Source organism: Pseudophryne corroboree, chromosome 4 (assembly GCF_028390025.1).
Source record: "Pseudophryne corroboree isolate aPseCor3 chromosome 4, aPseCor3.hap2, whole genome shotgun sequence".
NCBI lineage: Eukaryota > Metazoa > Chordata > Amphibia > Anura > Myobatrachidae > Pseudophryne > Pseudophryne corroboree.
In genome coordinates this window covers 849,718,851-849,737,233 of record NC_086447.1, presented here as the reverse complement: position 1 = coordinate 849,737,233, position 18,383 = coordinate 849,718,851, and the positions used below count along the sequence as shown (strand labels likewise).

The following is an 18,383-nucleotide window of genomic DNA, read 5'->3' as shown; positions in this document are numbered from 1 at the left end:
AGTGCTGTCAGTGGCCTGCAAAACTAAACGTCCGAACTTAGATTCTCCGGACGCAAAAGTATCAAACTTGTAAAATTTTGCGAACGTGTGGGCTGAAGACCACGTCGCCGCTCTGCAACGTTGAGTAGTGGAAGCACCCCTGGCAGCCGCCTACGAGGCACCCACTGAACGGGTAGTATGAGCACCCGTCTGAACCGGAACCTGTTTGCCACAGGAAACATAAGCTTGCCGAATGGCAAGTCTGATCCATCTAGCCAAAGACTACTTAGATGCTGGCCAACCCTTCTTTGGCCCATCATAAAGAACAAACAAATGGTCCGACTTTCTGAAGGACGACGTAACCTGTAAAGCTCTGACAACATCCAAGGACACGTCCTCATCTGTGAGACCCTGGAAAGATGAAACCACTATTGGCTGGTTTACATGAAACCCCGAAACCACCTTCGGAAGGAAGTCCGCTCTTGTACGGAGTTCCGCCCTATCCTCATGAAAAACTAAGAAAGGACTCTTACAGGATAAGGCTCCCAACTCAGAAACCCGCCAAGGCAAGTAATAACGTGACCTTCCAAGAGAGATATTTCAGGTCTGTTTCTGTCAACGGCTCAAAAGTCGGTGACTTCAAATATTCTAACACCAAATTTAAGTCCCATGGTGCCGTGGGAGGATGAAAAGGGGGTTGAATCCTCAGAACCCCCTGTAAAAAGGTCTGAATCTCTGGCAAGGATGCTAGCCGCTGTTGAAAAAGGATGGAGAGAGACGAAATTTTAACCTTCAGAGAGCCCAGTCTGAGTCCTCCCTCTAGACCGGCCTGAAGAAAAAGTAGAAGTCGAGATAAGTGGAAGTTCGTTGAATTCCATCCCCGTTCCTGACACCAAGCCATGTACCATCTCCAAATCCTGTAGTAGTGCCTGGCTGTGACCGGCTTCCTAGCGGCAATCATTGTAGGAATGGCCGTTCGTGGAATCCCTCTGTTTCTTAAGATCCGGGTTTCAATAGCCACGCTGTCAAACGCAGCCTGTCCAGGTCGGGGTGTAGAAACGGTCACTGAGATAGCAGGTCCTCTCTCTGAGGTAACCTCCAAGGATCTTCCGCAAGTAACCCCCGCAGGTCGGAGTACCAACTCCTGTGGGGCCAATCTGGTGCGATTAGAATCGCCCACACTCGTTCCCGCTTTAACCTTTTCAGAACCCTGGGTATGAGTGGGAATGGTGGAAATATGTAAACCCTCCTGTAACGCCAAGGAAGCGTTAATGCATCCACTCCTTCTGCTGCTGGATCTTGAGTCTTTGACACATATCTGGGCAGCTGATGGTTTTGCCGAGACGCGATTAGGTCCACCTGAGGCAGACCCCATCGTCTCACAACCATGTCGAAAATCCGTGGATGTAGGCACCACTCTCCCGGATGCATGTCCTGGCGACTGAGGTAATCTGCTTCCCAGTTCTCCACACCTGGAATGAACACTGCCGAGAGGATGATATTTCGTCTTTCTGCCCACAACAAGATCTTTGTGGCTTCCTTTAACGCCATCCTGTTCTTTGTTCCTCCTTGACGGTTTATGTAAGCCGTCGTCGTGACATTGTCCGACTGAATCCTGATGTGTTGATTCATGACTAGGTCTTCTGCTAAGCGAAGCGCATTGTAAACTGCTCTTAGTTCGAGGATATTTATGGGTAGTCTGCTCTCCTGTAACGTCCACCGTCCTTGAAACTGATGGTCCTCTAGGACGTCTCCCCAGCCTCCGAGACTGGCGTCCGTTGTCAGAATCCTCCAATCCCAAATGCCGAATGTCTTGCAGGCTGCAAGGTTCTTGTATAACGACCACCATATCAAGGAGACCCGTACTTGCGGTTGGAGTCTGATTCTCCGATGGAGAAGCCAGTGTGAGCCTGCTCCCTGAGCAATGAGGTTTATCTGGAATGGTCGGGAATGAAGTCTGCCGTACTGGAGAGCTTCGAACAACGCCACCATCTTCCCGAGAAGTTGCACACAGAGGTGCAGAGAAACAGTTTGCGTCCTCAGTACCTGAGCCACTAATCTCTGTAGGTCTTGGACCTTGTTCTCTGGCAGGAACACACGTAATAGTACCGTGTCCAAGATGAGACCGAGGAATTGAATCCGTTGAATCGGTATGAGGTTGGACTTTTGGAAATTGACAATCCATCCATGTTGAATTAGAAAATGATGGGATGTCTGAACATCCTTGAGCAGTCGATTTTGAGATGGTGCCTTGATCAATAAATCGTCCAGATAAGGTATAATCGTGACGCCCAACAGTCTCAGTCCTGCAACCATGATTGCCATGATATTTGTGAAGATTCTTGGGGCTGATGATAGACCGAACGGCAAGGCCCGGAATTGGTAGTGATCCGCCAGCAGTGCGAACCTTAAGTAAGCCTGGTGAGGAGTCCAAATTGGAATATGCAGATATGCATCTTTTATGTCCATGGATACCATGAACTCGCCCTGTTCTAAGCCTGCAATGACCGATTGGATTGATTCCATCTTGAACTTGTAGACCATTAAGAACTGGTTGAAAACTCTTAAATTGAGTATTAGTCTGACCTTCCCGTCTGGCTTTGGCACGACAAAAAGATTGGAATAGAACCCCGTTCCTCTCTGAGAAGCGGGAACCGGAATAATAACCTCTGCCTGTATCAATTTTTGAATTGCTGCCCGTAGTGCCCTTGCTTTTTGAGGGCACTGAGGCAATCCTGTTGTAAAAAACTGACTGTGAGGCCTCTGTTGATATTCCAGTTTGTATCCCTGAGAGATTAAGTTGTTCACCCAAAGTTCTGCTGAGGTTTTGGCCCAGATGTCCTGAAAACCTTCCAGTCGGCCGCCCACCAAGGGGGGACCCCAGGTGAGCTGGGAGGCCGTCTTGCCACGGTCTTGTCAGTAGGTTTATCCTGCTTTCTGGTTGCTGCCTGTGAGCGGCCTCTACCTCTGCCCCCACGTGCCTGTGTACCGAAACCCCTTCCTCGGGCTCGAAAGGACTGTGATCGAAAAGAAGTAAACGCAGGTCCCGAATAACCTCTCCTAGTTTGTGGAGCGGTTCTCGTATAAGGAGTAGGCAGAAAAGTGGACTTCCCCGCTGTAGCCTGCGAAATCCACTTGTCTAATTCTGGTCCAAACAGCATTTCACCCCCAAAGGGGATGGATTCTACCGCCTTTTTGGTCTCAGAGTCTCCCTGCCATTCTCTGAGCCATAAAATCCTTCTAGCCGATATAGATATGCGCGATGCTATTCTGCTAATATCCTTAGAAGCTTGACACAAGTACGATGCAGATTCTCTAATGTGTTCCGCCAGTTGGGTAATCTCTTCTAAGCTATTTTCCTCCTCAATAGCTTGTACAATACGGCCGGACCATGCACCCATGGCCTTGTTGACCCAAGCACAGACAATCGCAGGTCTCTGCGCTGCACCAGCTACAACAAAAATTGACTTTAACGCAGTGTCAACTTTACGGGCTGACGCATCTTTTAAAGTAGTTACGTTCGGAATTGGCAAAATTGTCTTTTTTGACAACCTTCCTAGTGAAGCATCAACTACCGGCGGAGTCTCCCACTTGTCCATTACACCCTTAGGTAGGGGATAAGTTACCTGAAACCGTTTCGGAAATTGAAACCGTTTGTCAGGTTGTTTCCAAGCCTCCTCTATCTGAGATTGGAGGGATTTAGGAATGGGAAACACTGCTGAACCCGGCTTTTGGGATTCGAACAAATCGAAATCTTCCGGCTCCCGTATTTCCTAGTCTTTAAAGCTTAGGATCTCCTTTACCGCGTCAATTAAGGAGTCAATTAAGACCTGAGATTGCCGAGTCCTCTTCTGGAAAGTCTAGGTTAGGTTCAATTAACTCACCTTCCTCCGTATCAAGAAGAAAACCCTCTTCCTCCTCTGATTCTGGTATCATAGGGAGAGTTCTTTTAACAGCTTTGCGCACACTCGTTTCTGTTGTGCGGGCGGCGTTAACCTGATGAGAAATTCCGCCTTTGAGAATCCCGTAGCCCATTCTGATTGCTGCTTGCGCGATTCTGCCATCTCCATGGAGATTCTATTAGCAAGGTTGTCTTCCCATGCCAGAGCACTGCTCCCAGGTGGAGCGTCCTTGTCTAAGCAGGAGTCGCACACCCCGGAGCTGCCAACCCGTGTGCTCTTCTTGTTACATTTCGTACAAACATAACAGGTCTTGGAGGTCTTGGTTGCCTTAGACATGTTGTTTTGAAAACCCTGTACCAGGGTAGCCCGCAGCGCTTTCACCCTTTAAACTAGGAAGAGAAAGACTGGGAGATGACGGAAGCGAAGGTATTGGATCCGGCTGGAATTACCTGTCCTTTTCGTATATAAAAGGAGCAGGCCAATATCTTTACTTTAATTTCAAAAAAATTTTTTTACGAAAAACACCAGCCGACTCGCAATCCTCACACCCCAACTGTAAATCAGCTACGATGTTAGAGTTGGTATTCGCTTGCTTCCGTGTATTTTCTGCAGGATCTTTGAAACAGAAGTCCCTTGAAAATATAAATAGTTAAAGTTTGATTACTTTTCAGGAGATCCTCATATACTGTATATATATTATACACCAGCAGAGGGAGCTGTTAGCTAACGATCTCTCTGCTATATTATACTATGCACTATGCAGGCAGTGCAGCAGGGGGAGCCAATTCTTTAGTAAACAACCTTCCCCTATGTACTTTACTGGGGGGAGGGGGAGGACCCATCCATTATCTCAGTCTGGTGCCATAATCATTAAATATGGCCCCCACTAAATGTCCTGTAAGACTGTACGGAAGCACTTGCCGCAGCCCCATATATAGTTGCTATTTCCTCCTCATAGTATGGAAGCACTTGCTGCATTGATTTTTAGCCCCCTCCCGCTGCCCGCTGGCTGGCGCGCGCTGAGTCCACTATTTGGCGCTCAGCGAGTACACTATTTGGCGCGCTCCGGACCCGCTGGCCGGGGCGCACCGGGACAGTTTCCCGTAGCGGCGCCTGTGCTCCGCTTCGGCTGTCAGATCTCCGTCGCTGTGTAGCGCGCCTCTCTGCCGTCTCTCCCTGCTCACAGGGAGGAAAGGCCGAGTCCCGCGCCGCACTCTGCTCCCGCGCCCGCCGCTGTTGCTGCAAGAGGGGATAAAACTAAGGGAGATTAGAACCCATGACTTTTTGGTTTAGTCTATGGGAGCCTTAGTCCACTAAACTACAGCAGCAGATTCTATTACAGGAGGCAGCAGTGATAGAGGATGATATTAAATAAGGAAGGACATCCAAAAAAAAAATTACAAGGACCCTGCCTAAGCTACTTTTTCCTTCGACCAGTACTCACTGTTAGTGGACGTGGAGGATCTCCTGTGGAGAGATGCAGGTCCCTTCAATAGGGATCTTTGTCTCTCCAATATATATGTGTGGCCTTGTCTACCTTTTATTAGGTGGACGCAGCACTCTTTAGATTTTAGTCAGGAGCTCAGTGCTCCACGTGCTGTACCTCCAGCACAATTTTTCAAACTGAGGGAGGAGGGATGTGAAGGGGGAGGAGCCGGCTGTGCAGACAATGCTAATTTTAGATTGTGCCACACCTCCGGTTCAAGGCTTCACACCCCTACTGTATAGGACTCCAGTGTCCCCTAGTGGATGAAAGAGAAAGTGGCATGTGTGTGTGCGTGTGTGTAAGTGAAAGTGGCGTGTGTGTGTAATTGTGTGTTTGTAAGTGAAAGATGCATGTGTGTGTGTGTAATTGTGCATGTGTAAGTGACGTGTGTGTGTGGGTGTAATTGTGTGTAAGTGAAAGTGACGTGTGTGTAAGTGTGTGTAAGTGAAAGTGGCATGTGTGTGTGTAAGTGTGTGTGTAAGTGATGTGTGTGTAATTGTGTGTAAGTGAAAAAGGCGTGTGTAAGTGAAAAAGGTGTGTGTGTGTGTGTGTGTAAGTGAAACAGGCACGTGTGTGTAAGTGAAAAAGGTGTGTGTGTGTGTGTGTGTGTGTGTGTGTAAGTGAAAAAGGCACGTGTAAGTGAAAAAGGCACGTGTGTAAGTGAAAAAAGCGTGTAAGTAAAAAGTGAAAGAGGCGTGTGAGTTAGTGAAAAAGGCATGTTTGTGTAAGTGAAAGATGTGTGTTTTAAGTGAGATAGGCATGTGTGTGTGCAAGGAAAAGAGGCATGTGTGTGTGTAAGTGAAATATGTGTGTGTGTGTGTGTGTGTGTGTGTGTGTGTGTGTGTGTGTGTATGTCTATACTACTATTGTGAAAGGCATCTGAGTACGCTGCTACTGTTCACCCTGAGTACCAGATATCTACATATGGCATATATGTGTGTGTGTGTGTGGGGGGGGGAAGGGGGGCACCAACATTTAATCATGCCTCCGGGCGACTGGGGCGAACTTACGCCACTGTATATATACATACTCACACACATACATACATACATACTAACACATACATACATACATACATACACACAAACAAACAAACACACACAGCTTCAGCACCTCACTAGTATAGACTCACCTCAGACATGGCTTCTCTAGGTCTTCCCAGTGGCGGCTGCTGGTCAGCGGGTGCGTACACCAGCATGTTTCTGAGTGGATAATAAAAGCATGAATAAATATCCACCTCAGTATTGACACACAGATCAATGGAAAACAAAAAAAACACACAAATATGTCCTGTTATCACTTTGTGCTGGCGAGCTTTTGGGCACTCACACGTTTCCGTGTACAAGTAAATATGGGAGAGCACAGGTCACCTCTTACAGGATGTCAGTCAGACGCTACTTTCCAGTACATAACACAAAGGGGCACAGATAAGCTTGGAGAGAGATGAATTGGATAAAAATAAAATACCAACCAATCAGCTCCTGCCGTTTTTCAAACACAGCCTGTAGAACAGGTAGGAGCCGATTGGTTAGTACTTTATCTCTCTCCAAGCTTCCCTCTAAGTTGTAAATTGTAGGGGGAACTGGACTTATTAGAAGCTAATCACTTGTCCCAGTCACAGACACTATTGTAAGGTAATGACTCTAATGCAGTGTTTCCAAACCTCAGTTCTCCAAGGCACACCAACAGTCTAGGTTTTAAGGATATCCATGCTTGAGCACAGATTGTTAAATAAAAATTATTGTGGATACCAATTAAGTAATCTGTGCTCAAGTGTGGCTATTCTTAAAACCTGGAGTGTTCCTGTGCCTTAAAGATCGAGCTTGGGAACCACTGCTATAACTTGCAACAACGTTAAATTAGAATTCTTAAAAATAAAAATACTGACTATAAATTTTAAATGTTTTAAAAACTTGTGCAGAAGGAGAATGTGCTAGAACGCAGAGCTACCACATATTATTTTCGTTACATTTCCTAAGCTGTACTGGAAAAACCAACAGAATCTGTGGGTAAGGGACATTATCCAGTGCACTGGCTGTATGAATGATCCCCAATACGCCCTCCTGCTACTACACAATGCGACAGGACAGTCACTGCCACAGCTCCACTGCATGCCAAGCAGCAACACTCACTTAGGCCAGGTGGAATATCCCCAGTGGGTCTTCTCCACAAAGCAGGAGGTCTCCCACACTTCCTTCGTCTTTGGTAGGCTTGCACTGTCATAACTTATCCACTGGTTGTCGGGTCTGTCCCCGGTCAGAACAATGTCTGGTTTGGTACAGCCGCCTGATAAACATTCAATACAAATGTAATATAAAATACAAACATATCGAAATAGAATAGGATCACATGTAGATGCTGCGGGCTAACAGAGTAGGTTTTTCATTTGTCACATTATGAAATAAAGGTGAATTTGACCATGTGCTGTAAATGCGTATAACAACCCAGATAAATACAAAATCCCTAAGTAAATGAAACCATTAAAAAAAATTATTATATATATATATATATATATATATCTATATCTATATCTATATCTATCTATCTATATCTATATATCTATCATAGGCAGTTACCGGCACTCCACCTTAATAAATAATGCCTCCGGTGCCCTCCAGCTGGTATAGCATATACACGTATGGACAAAAACGGCGGCACTCGGCAAGGACTTCGTCAGCAAAAGAATGAGACAGTCAGACCGTCTGAGCTTGTTAACGTTTCAGTATTTAAACTTTCGTCAGACGAAAAGTTTAAATACTGAAACGTTAACAAGCTCAGACGGTCTGACTGTCTCATTCTTTTGCTGACTAAGTCCTTGCCGAGTGCCGCCGTTTTTGTCCATACGTATATATATATATATATATATATATATATATATATATATATATATATATTTATATAAATAATACATGATCTAAATGTTCACGGTTCATTAAAATAATTGCATCTGTTTCCTGCATGATTGACACCACACTGTTAACAGCTACGGTGTTAACACGGTTGGCATGTCAAAATGTTCACAATGCTGACATACTGTACTGCACGGGACAGAGGGTTAGGGTCAGGCAACGGCAGGCTACGGGAGGAGGGGGGGGGGGCGGTTAGGGTCAGGCTACGGGAGGAGAGGGGGGCGGTTAGGGTCAGGCTACGGGAGGAGAGAGCTAGGGTCAGGCTACGGGAGGAGAGGGCTAGGGTCAGGCTACGGGAGGAGAGGGCTAGGGTCAGGCTACGGGAGGAGAGGGCTAGGGTCAGGCTACGGGAGGAGAGTGTTAGGCCATGGGAGAGGGGGGTGGGGGGTTGGGGTCAGGCTACGGAAGTGGAGGATTAGGGTCAGGCTACGGGAGCGGAGATCAGAATTAGACACTAGAGGGAGGGTTAGGTTTAAGGTTTAAATATTTCTGGATTAACCCCGAAGTCCCTTTTAGCTGGAGAAGCCAGACATGCCAAGTCACCGCGAGGCTACCAAGAATATTTTGTAGTCATTTTATCAGTGTCAACATGACGACTGTGAACATGGTCAATGACAACAAATATAGGATTTTAATTACCTGCCGGTAAATCCTTTTCTCGTAGTCCATAAGGGATATTGGGGAGACTTAGTACGATGGGGGTATAGACGGGGTCCAAAGGAGCCAGTGCACTTCAAATTTCTTCACTGGGTGTGCTGGCTCCTCCCCTCTATGCCCCCTCCCACAGACATTTATAGGTAAAACAGTGCCCGAAGAAGAAAGGACATACTTGAGAGAAGGAACATGACAACAAAGAGTGGTGAGATTTAACACCAGCACACCATGAACATATAACAACCTGCAACAGCTGGTAACAATAACAGCAACAGCTGAACAGGTAACCACATAACAGAGAACCTGCAGAAAAGTCAACACACTGAGGCGGGCGCCCAATATCCCTTATGGACTACCAGAAAAGGATTTACCGGTAGGTAATTAAAATCCTATTTTCTCTAGCATCCATAAGGGATAATGGGGAGACTTAGTACGATGTGGACGTCCCATAGCTTCCAGAACGGGCGGGAATGTGCGGAGACTGCTGAAGTACCGCTTGCCCAAACTGGGTATCCTCTTTGGCCAGGGTATCAAACTTGTAGAAGTTCACAAAGGTGTTCTTCCCCGACCAGGTAGCAGCTCGGCATAGTTGCAAGGCCGAGACTCCACGGGCAGCTGCCCAGGAAAAGCCCACAGATCTTGTAGAGTGGGTTTTCAGAGACTTAGGAACAGGTAAGGCTGCCGACACATAGGCCTGCTGGATAGTAAGCTTAAGCCAACGAGCAATGGACTGCTTCGAAGCAGGACAACCCTTCTTCTACGCATCATAGAGCATGAACAAGGAATCAGTCTTTCTGATCCGAGCCGTCCGCTTGACATAGATCTTCAAGGCTCGCACCGCATCTAATGCCTCCGGAGGAGCAGAAGTGTCAGAACTGGACAGAACTACAATAGGTTGATTCAGGTGAAACGCAGAGACAACCTTCGGCAGGAACTGCTGCATAGTCCTGGGCTCCTCTCTGTCCTTGTAAAAGACCAAGTATAGACCTTTACACGATAAGGCCCCCAATTCTGAAACACGCCTAGCAGACGCCAGGGCCAGTAACCTAACCGTCTTCCACCGTCATCAGAGGCTCAAACCAGGAGGACTGCAGAAATTCCAACACCACATTCAAATCCCAGGGCGCCGTAGGCGGCACACAAGGAGGTTGTAAGTGGAGTACCCCTTGCAAGAAGGTCTGAACTTCTGGCAACAATGCCAATTTCTTCTGGAAGAAAATGGAGAGCTGAAATCTGGACCTTAATGGAACCCAGGCGCAAGACATTATCAACACCAGCCTGCAGGAAACGTAAGAAACGTGAACTCTGCAGGTGGATACGTGCGTTCCTTGCACCAAGAGACATATCTTCTCTAGATATGATGGTGTTTTGACGTCACAGGTTTCCTGGCCTGAACCATGGTAGCAATAACCTTTTTGAAAAAGCTTTTTTGAGCTAGGATGTTCCGCTCAACCTCTATGCATTCAAACAAAGTTGCCATTAGTCAGGGTAGACGAACGGTCCTTGTTGAAGAAGACAGCTTCTTAGTGGTAGAGGCCAAGGATCTTCGACGGACATGTACAGAAGATCCGCGTCGGTATCTTGGCAGGAGCTATCCCAGATGCGGCTGAAGTGATGCTGCCGGGCTCCCACCTCGAGATCTCCTCGGGGTGGGTGGGCACAGTCATGCTGAGGACTTAGTGTAAGCAGAACTGGTGCTCTGTTCCTGAGAACCGGTGGTTGAAGGTCTTTTTGACTTACCTCTGGCGCCTCTATTTGCATTGGAGGCACCTCTGGCCCTAGAACGAAAGCTGTTCGACCGAAAGGACTGAACAGACGGCCACAGGTAGGAACGCCTAGCCGGTGTGGCCCCGGAGGGGAGAAACGTGGATTTCCCAGCAGTGACTTTGGAAATCCACGTATCCAACTCAACCCCAAAGAGCCATTCCCCCGAAATGGGGAGGGATTCCACACTGCGCTTTGATTCTGCGTCCGCTATCCACGGACAACCACAAATCCCTGCGCGCCAACACTGCCAGTCCTAGCATTAATATTCCCCATCTCCTTGAGCGAGTCATACAGGACGCGCGTAGTGTCCTGAATGTGATTGAGGAGAGTCACCATAGTGACCAGAGGCATAGCCCCTGAGAGGCCCTCCTGAATCTGGGTAGCCCACGTGTGAATGGCATGGGTCATCCAGCATCCCACTATGACCGGCCTCTGCGATATACCTGCTGCCATGTAAACAGATTTGAGAGTAGTCTATCTTTCTGTTCCCAGGATCCTTCATGGTAAAGGAGCCCGGGGCAGGCAGCACCACCTTTTTGGACAGTCGAGAGACTTATACGTCTACCCCCGGAGTTTCTTCCCAGAATTTCCTACCAGCAGGAGCAAATGGGAAAGTGCGCAAAAACGTTTTTGACACTTGGAATTTTTTGTCTGGATTTTTTCAGGCCAACTTAAATAGGTAATCTAACTCTGCAGAATCAGGAAAAGGGACATTTGGCTTGTTTTGTGTAAGAAAAACGACTGCTGTGACGCAGCGTCCTCTAGAGGGAGCTTTAACACGTCACATATAGCCAGAATGAGGGGTTCAATACCCTGAGCAGAATAAGGATCCCCACTAATGGGATCTAAGTCCTCCCCATCCTCCTGTATATCCTCATCTAAATCAGAGAGCATGGCAGGTAAACCACGCTTTTGTGTACCTGCATCAGAGATGGAGGACTGTGTAACACATGCCCTAGCAGTTAACTCTGCAACAGCCTGTTGTAGTAGCTGAGTCTTCTGAACATTAGCAGACAGTTGTGATGACATATAAGGCATCATAGTTTTAAGAGCCCCTAACCAGGATGGCTCTGGACCCTCTCCCCCAGAACCCTTCACTGAGTTGTGAAGATTGGCTGCATTGTTCCCATGCAACAGAATCAGTATATAAGGGAGAGAATCTAGTGTGGCATACACTACATAGTTTGTGTTTACAAATGCTTACAGTAATCCCAATAACATACACACAGACAGTAATACTGATCAAGCCTGCCCTTACTGTATGCGAGAGGCGACAGAGAGAGAGACACCAGCACACCCCTAGCTGTACAGCCCCAGTGAGGCTGTCAGCTAATTATATTACAATGAAACACTAGTAAATTCTGTCCTGTATAGGACACAGATTGTTTACAATAGCTACTCTCCCCCTTTGCTGCAGGGGAGTCAGGAAGAGCTGTGTGCGGGGATTGCTGCTGCAGTAAGCAGCGGAAGGCGCCAAAATGCCTCTGGTCCCGCTCTGAGGTAGCTCCGCCCCCCCAATGGCGCCGGAGCTACAGCATTTTTTTATACGGCAATGTCTCCAATCATGCTTAAATACATCGCACCAGTGCTAGTTTAAGCCATCCTGAGCCAGTTTACACGGGGGGCTCTAGTGGGTCTCCCCCAGGAGGGTCCTGTATGCCGCGTCTGAGTTCAGCCGCACTTTGAACCGGGGGGGCCACCGGCTTGTACTCACCACAGACGTCACCTTCAGGCTAGTGTTAGGGGTGTGCGGCGTGCTGCGATTGCGACAGCCAAGGCGCAGTGCCCCGCTGAACAAAGAACCTGTCAGGACGGCGGTCCTGCATCAGGGAAGCGGCTCGGACACCTTGCAAGGCCGGTGAAGGCGCCCCCCCCTCAACTTCACACGGTGCAGGTGTGCGGTTGCCCAAACAGCATACCGAAAATAATAAAAGTTTAAAAGAAACTGAAGAAAACTCTCTGGAGCTGCAGAGATGTGCATCCTCTCCTGAGGGCACTTTTTTCTAAACGGCCTGTGCGAGGGGGCATAAAGGGGAGGAGCCAGCACACCCAGTGAAGAAATTTAAAGTGCTCCCTTGGACCCTGTCTATACCCCCATCGTACCAAGTCTCCCCAATATCCCTTATGGATGCTAGAGAAATACACAGAAACAAAAACGATATTAATGCTTAAACAGAGTCTGTGTACATATTGATTTTACAAACTAAATATAAAAAAAAATAAGAATTTACTCACCGGTAATTCTATTTCTCGTAGTCCGTAGTGGATGCTGGGAACTCCGTAAGGACCATGGGGAATAGCGGGCTCCGAAGGAGGCTGGGCACTCTAGAAAGATTTATGACTACATGGTGTGCACTGGCTCCTCCCACTATGACCCTCCTCCAAGCCTCAGTTAGGACACTGTGCCCGGACGAGCTGACATAATAAGGAAGGATTTAGAATCCCGGGTAAGACTCATACCAGCCACACCATTCACACCGTATAACTCGTGATATGAAACCCAGTTAACAGTATGAAACAACTGAGCCTCTCAACAGACGGCTCAACAATAACCCGATTTAGTTAACAATAACTATGTACAAGTATTGCAGATACACCGCACTTGGGACGGGCGCCCAGCATCCACTACGGACTACGAGAAATAGAATTACCGGTGAGTAAATTCTTATTATATCTGAGGTCCTAGTGGATGCTGGGAACTCCGTAAGGACCATGGGGATTATACCAAAGCTCCCAAACGGGCGGGAGAGTGCGGATGACTCTGTAGCACCGAATGAGAGAACTCCAGGTCCTCCTCAGCCAGGGTATCAAATTTGTAGAATTTTGCAAACGTGTTTGCCCCTGACCAAGTAGCTGCTCGGCAAAGTTGTAAAGCCGAGACCCCTCGGGCAGCCGCCCAAGATGAGCCCACCTTCCTTGTGGAATGGGCATTTACAGATTTTGGCTGTGGCAGGCCTGCCACAGAATGTGCAAGCTGAATTGTACTACAAATCCAGCGAGCAATAGACTGCTTAGAAGCAGGAGCACCCAGCTTGTTGGGTGCATACAGGATAAACAGCGAGTCAGATTTTCTGACTCCAGCCGTCCTGGAAACATATTTTCAGGGCCCTGACAACGTCTAGCAACTTGGAGTCCTCCAATTCACTAGTAGCCACCGGCACCACAATAGGCTGGTTCAGGTGAAACGCTGACACCACCTTAGGGAGAAATTGGGGACGAGTCCTCAATTCTGCCCTATCCATATGGAAAATCAGATAAGGGCTTTTACATGATAAAGCCGCCAATTCTGACACTCGCCTGGCTGAAGCCAAGGCCAATAACATGACCACTTTCCACGTGAGATATTTCAGATCCACGGTTTTTAGTGGCTCAAACCAATGTGATTTTAAGAAACTCAACATCACGTTGAGATCCCAAGGTGCCACAGGAGGCACAAACGGGGGCTGAATATGCAGCACTCCTTTCACAAATGTCTGAACTTCAGGTACTGAAGCTAGTTCTTTTTGAAAGAAAATCGACAGAGCCGAGATCTGTACTTTAATGGAGCCTAGTTTTAGGCCCATATTCACTCCTGCTTGCAGGAAATGCAGAAATCGACCTAGTTGAAATTCCTCTGTTGGGGCCTTTTTGGCCTCGCACCATGCAACATATTTCCGCCATATGCGGTGATAATGCTTTGCCGTAACATCTTTCCTGGCCTTAATAAGCGTAGGAATGACTTCTTCCGGAATACCCTTTTCCTTTAGGATCCGGTGTTCAACCGCCATGCCGTCAAACGCAGCCGCGGTAAGTCTTGGAACAGACAGGGCCCTTGCTGTAGCAGGTCCTGTCTGAGCGGAAGAGGCCACGGGTCCTCTGAGAGCATCTCTTGAAGTTCCGGGTACCACGCTCGTCTTGGCCAATCCGGAACCACGAGAATTGTGTTTACTCCTCGCTTTCTTATTATTCTCAATACCTTTGGTATGAGAGGCAGAGGAGGGAACACAAACTGACTGGTACACCCACGGTGTCACTAGAGCGTCCACAGCTATCGCCTGAGGGTCCCTTGACCTGGCGCAATATCTTTTTAACTTTTTGTTGAGACGGGACGCCATCATGTCCACCTGTGGTTTTTCCCAACGGTTTACCAGCATCTGGAAGACTTCTGGATGAAGTCCCCACTCTCCCGGGTGGAGGTCGTGTCTGCTGAGGAAGTCTGCTTCCCAGTTGTCCACTCCCGGAATGAACACTGCTGACAGTGCTAGTACATGATTCTCCGCCCATCGGAGAATTCTTGTGGCTTCTGCCATCGCCATCCTGCTTCTTGTGCCGCCCTGTCGATTTACATGGGCGACTGCCGTGATGTTGTCTGACTGGATCAGCACCGGCTGGTGAAGGAGCAGGGATTTTGCTTGACTTAGGGCATTGTAGATGGCCCTTAGTTCCAGAATATTTATGTGAAGGGAAGTCTCCTGACTCGACCATAGTCCTTGGAAGTTTCTTCCCTGTGTGACTGCCCCCCAGCCTCGAAGGCTGGCATCCGTGGTCACCAGGACCCAGTCCTGTATGCCGAACCTGCGGCCCTCTAGAAGATGGGCACTCTGCAGCCACCACAGTAGAGACACCCTGGTTCTTGGAGACAGGGTTATTAAGCGATGCATCTGAAGATGCGATCCGGACCACTGGTCCAACAGGTCCCACTGAAAGATTCTGGCATGGAACCTGCCGAAGGGAATTGCTTCGTAAGAAGCCACCATCTTTCCCAGGACCCGCGTGCAGCGGTGCACGGATACCTGTTTTGGTTTCAGGAGGTCTCTGACTAGAGATGACAACTCCCTGGCTTTCTCCTCCGGGAGAAACACTTTCTTCTGGACTGTATCCAGAATCATACCCAGGAACAGTAGCCGTGTCGTCGGAACCAGCTGTGACTTTGGGATATTCAGAATCCAGCCGTGCTGGTGCAGCACCTCCTGAGATAGTGCTACTCCCACCAACAACTGTTCCTTGGACCTCGCTTTTATTAGGAGATCGTCCAAGTACGGGATAATTAAAACTCCCTTTTTTCGAAGGAGTATCATCATTTCCGCCATAACCTTGGTAAATACCCTCGGTGCCGTGGACAGTCCAAACGGCAGCGTCTGGAATTGGTAATGGCAATCCTGTACCACAAATCTGAGGTACTCCTGGTGAGGATGGTAAATGGGGACATGCAAGTAAGCATCCTTGATGTCCAGTGATACCATGTAATCCCCCTCGTCCAGGCTTGCAATAACCGCCCTGAGCGATTCCATCTTGAACTTGAATTTTTTTATGTATGTGTTCAAGGATTTCAAATTTAAAATGGGTCTCACCGAACCGTCCGGTTTCGGTACCACAAATAGTGTGGAATAGTAACCCCGGCCTTGTTGAAGTAGGGGTACCTTGATTATCACCTGCTGGGAATACAGCTTGTGAATTGCCGCTAACACCGCCTCCCTGTCTGAGGGAGCATTCGGCAAGGCAGATTTTAGGAACCGGTGGGGTGGAGACGCCTCGAATTCCAGTTTGTACCCCTGAGATACTATTTGAAGGATCCAGGGATCCACCCGTGAGCGAGCCCACTGATCGCTGAAATTCTTGAGGCGGCCCCCCACCGTACCTGGCTCCGTCTGTGGAGCCCCACCGTCATGCGGCGGACTTGGAAGAAGCGGGGGAGGACTTTTGCTCCTGGGAACCTGCTGTTTGTTGCAGCCTTTTTCCCCTACCTCTGCCTCTGGACAGAAAAGACCCGCCTTTTCCACGCCTGTTTTTCTGGGTCCGAAAGGACTGAACCTGATAAAACGGCGCCTTCTTAGGCTGTGAGGGGACATGGGGTAAAAATGCTGACTTCCCAGACGTTGCTGTGGAAACTAGATCCGAGAGACCATCCCCAAATAATTCCTCACCCTTATATGGCAACACTTCCATGTGCCTTTTAGAATCTGCATCTCCTGTCCACTGGCGAGTCCATAAGCCTCTCCTAGCAGAAATGGACAATGCACTTACTTTAGATGCCAGTCGGCAGATTTCCCTCTGTGCATCTCTCATATATAAGACTGAGTCTTTTATATGGTCTATGGTTAACAGGATCGTGTCTCTGTCTAATGTGTCAATATTTTCTGACAGTTTATCTGACCATGCAGCGGCAGCACTGCACATCCAAGCTGACGCAATAGCTGGCCTAAGTATAATGCCTGAGTGTGTATATACAGACTTCAGGATCGCCTCCTGCTTTCTATCAGCAGGTTCCTTGAGGGCGGCCGTATCCGGAGACGGTAGTGCCACCTTTTTAGACAAACGTGTGAGCGCTTTATCCACCCTAGGAGGTGTTTCCCAACGTGACCTATCCTCTGGCGGGAAAGGGAACGCCATTAGTACCTTCTTAGGAATTACCAATTTTTTATCAGGGAAAGCCCACGCTTCTTCACACACTTCATTTAATTCATCTGATGGGGGAAAAAATAAGAATTTACTTACCGATAATTCTATTTCTCGTAGTCCGTAGTGGATGCTGGGGACTCCGTCAGGACCATGGGGAATAGCGGCTCCGCAGGAGACAGGGCACAAAAGTAAAAGCTTTAGGATCAGGTGGTGTGCACTGGCTCCTCGCCCTATGACCCTCCTCCAAGCCTCAGTTAGGATACTGTGCCCGGACGAGCGTACACAATAAGGAAGGATTTTGAATCCCGGGTAAGACTCATACCAGCCACACCAATCACACTGTACAACCTGTGATCTGAACCCAGTTAACAGCATGATAACAGCGGAGCCTCTGAAAAGATGGCTCACAACAATAATAACCCGATTTTTGTAACAATAACTATGTACAAGTATTGCAGACAATCCGCACTTGGGATGGGCGCCCAGCATCCACTACGGACTACGAGAAATAGAATTATCGGTAAGTAAATTCTTATTTTCTCTGACGTCCTAAGTGGATGCTGGGGACTCCGTCAGGACCATGGGGATTATACCAAAGCTCCCAAACGGGCGGGAGAGTGCGGATGACTCTGCAGCACCGAGTGAGAGAACTCCAGGTCCTCCTCAGCCAGGGTGTGCCCCTGACCAAGTAGCAGCTCGGCAAAGTTGTAAAGCCGAGACCCCTCGGGCAGCCGCCCAAGATGAGCCCACCTTCCTTGTGGAATGGGCATTTACATATTTTGGCTGTGGCAGGCCTGCCACAGAATGTGCAAGCTGAATTGTACTACACATCCAACTAGCAATCGTCTGCTTAGAAGCAAGAGCACCCAGTTTGTTGGGTGCATACAGGATAACAGCAAGTCAGTTTTCCTGACTCCAGCCGTCCTGGAAACCTATATTTTCAGGGCCCTGACAACATCTAGCAACTTGGAGTCCTCCAAGTCCCTAGTAGCCGCAGGTACCACAATAAGCTGGTTCAGGTGAAACGCTGACACCACCTTAGGGAGAAACTGGGGACGAGTCCGCAGCTCTGCCCTGTCCGAATGGACAATCAGATATGGGCTTTTGTGAGACAAAGCGGCCAATTCTGACACTCGCCTGGCCGAGGCCAGGGCCAACATCATGGTCACTTTCCATGTGAGATATTTCAAATCCACAGATTTGAGCGGTTTAAACCAATGTGATTTGAGGAATCCCAGAACTACGTTGAGATCCCACAGTGCCACTGGAGGCACAAAATGGGGTTGTATATGCAGTACTCCCTTGACA

General features: G+C 48.3%; 1 protein-coding gene across 2 annotated transcripts in view; it reads right to left on the bottom strand.

Moving 5' to 3' along the window:
• The window catches only part of PSME4 (proteasome activator subunit 4), a 294,381-nt gene that overhangs the window by 43,764 nt on the left and 232,234 nt on the right, over window positions 1-18,383 (bottom strand). For both annotated transcript variants that reach the window (XM_063918650.1, XM_063918651.1), the window contains 2 exons: window positions 7,500-7,653; window positions 6,500-6,569 (listed from right to left, as the gene is read on the bottom strand). In XM_063918650.1, the coding sequence (XP_063774720.1) occupies window positions 6,500-6,569; window positions 7,500-7,653 (224 nt within the window). The remainder of the gene's footprint in view (window positions 1-6,499; window positions 6,570-7,499; window positions 7,654-18,383) is intronic.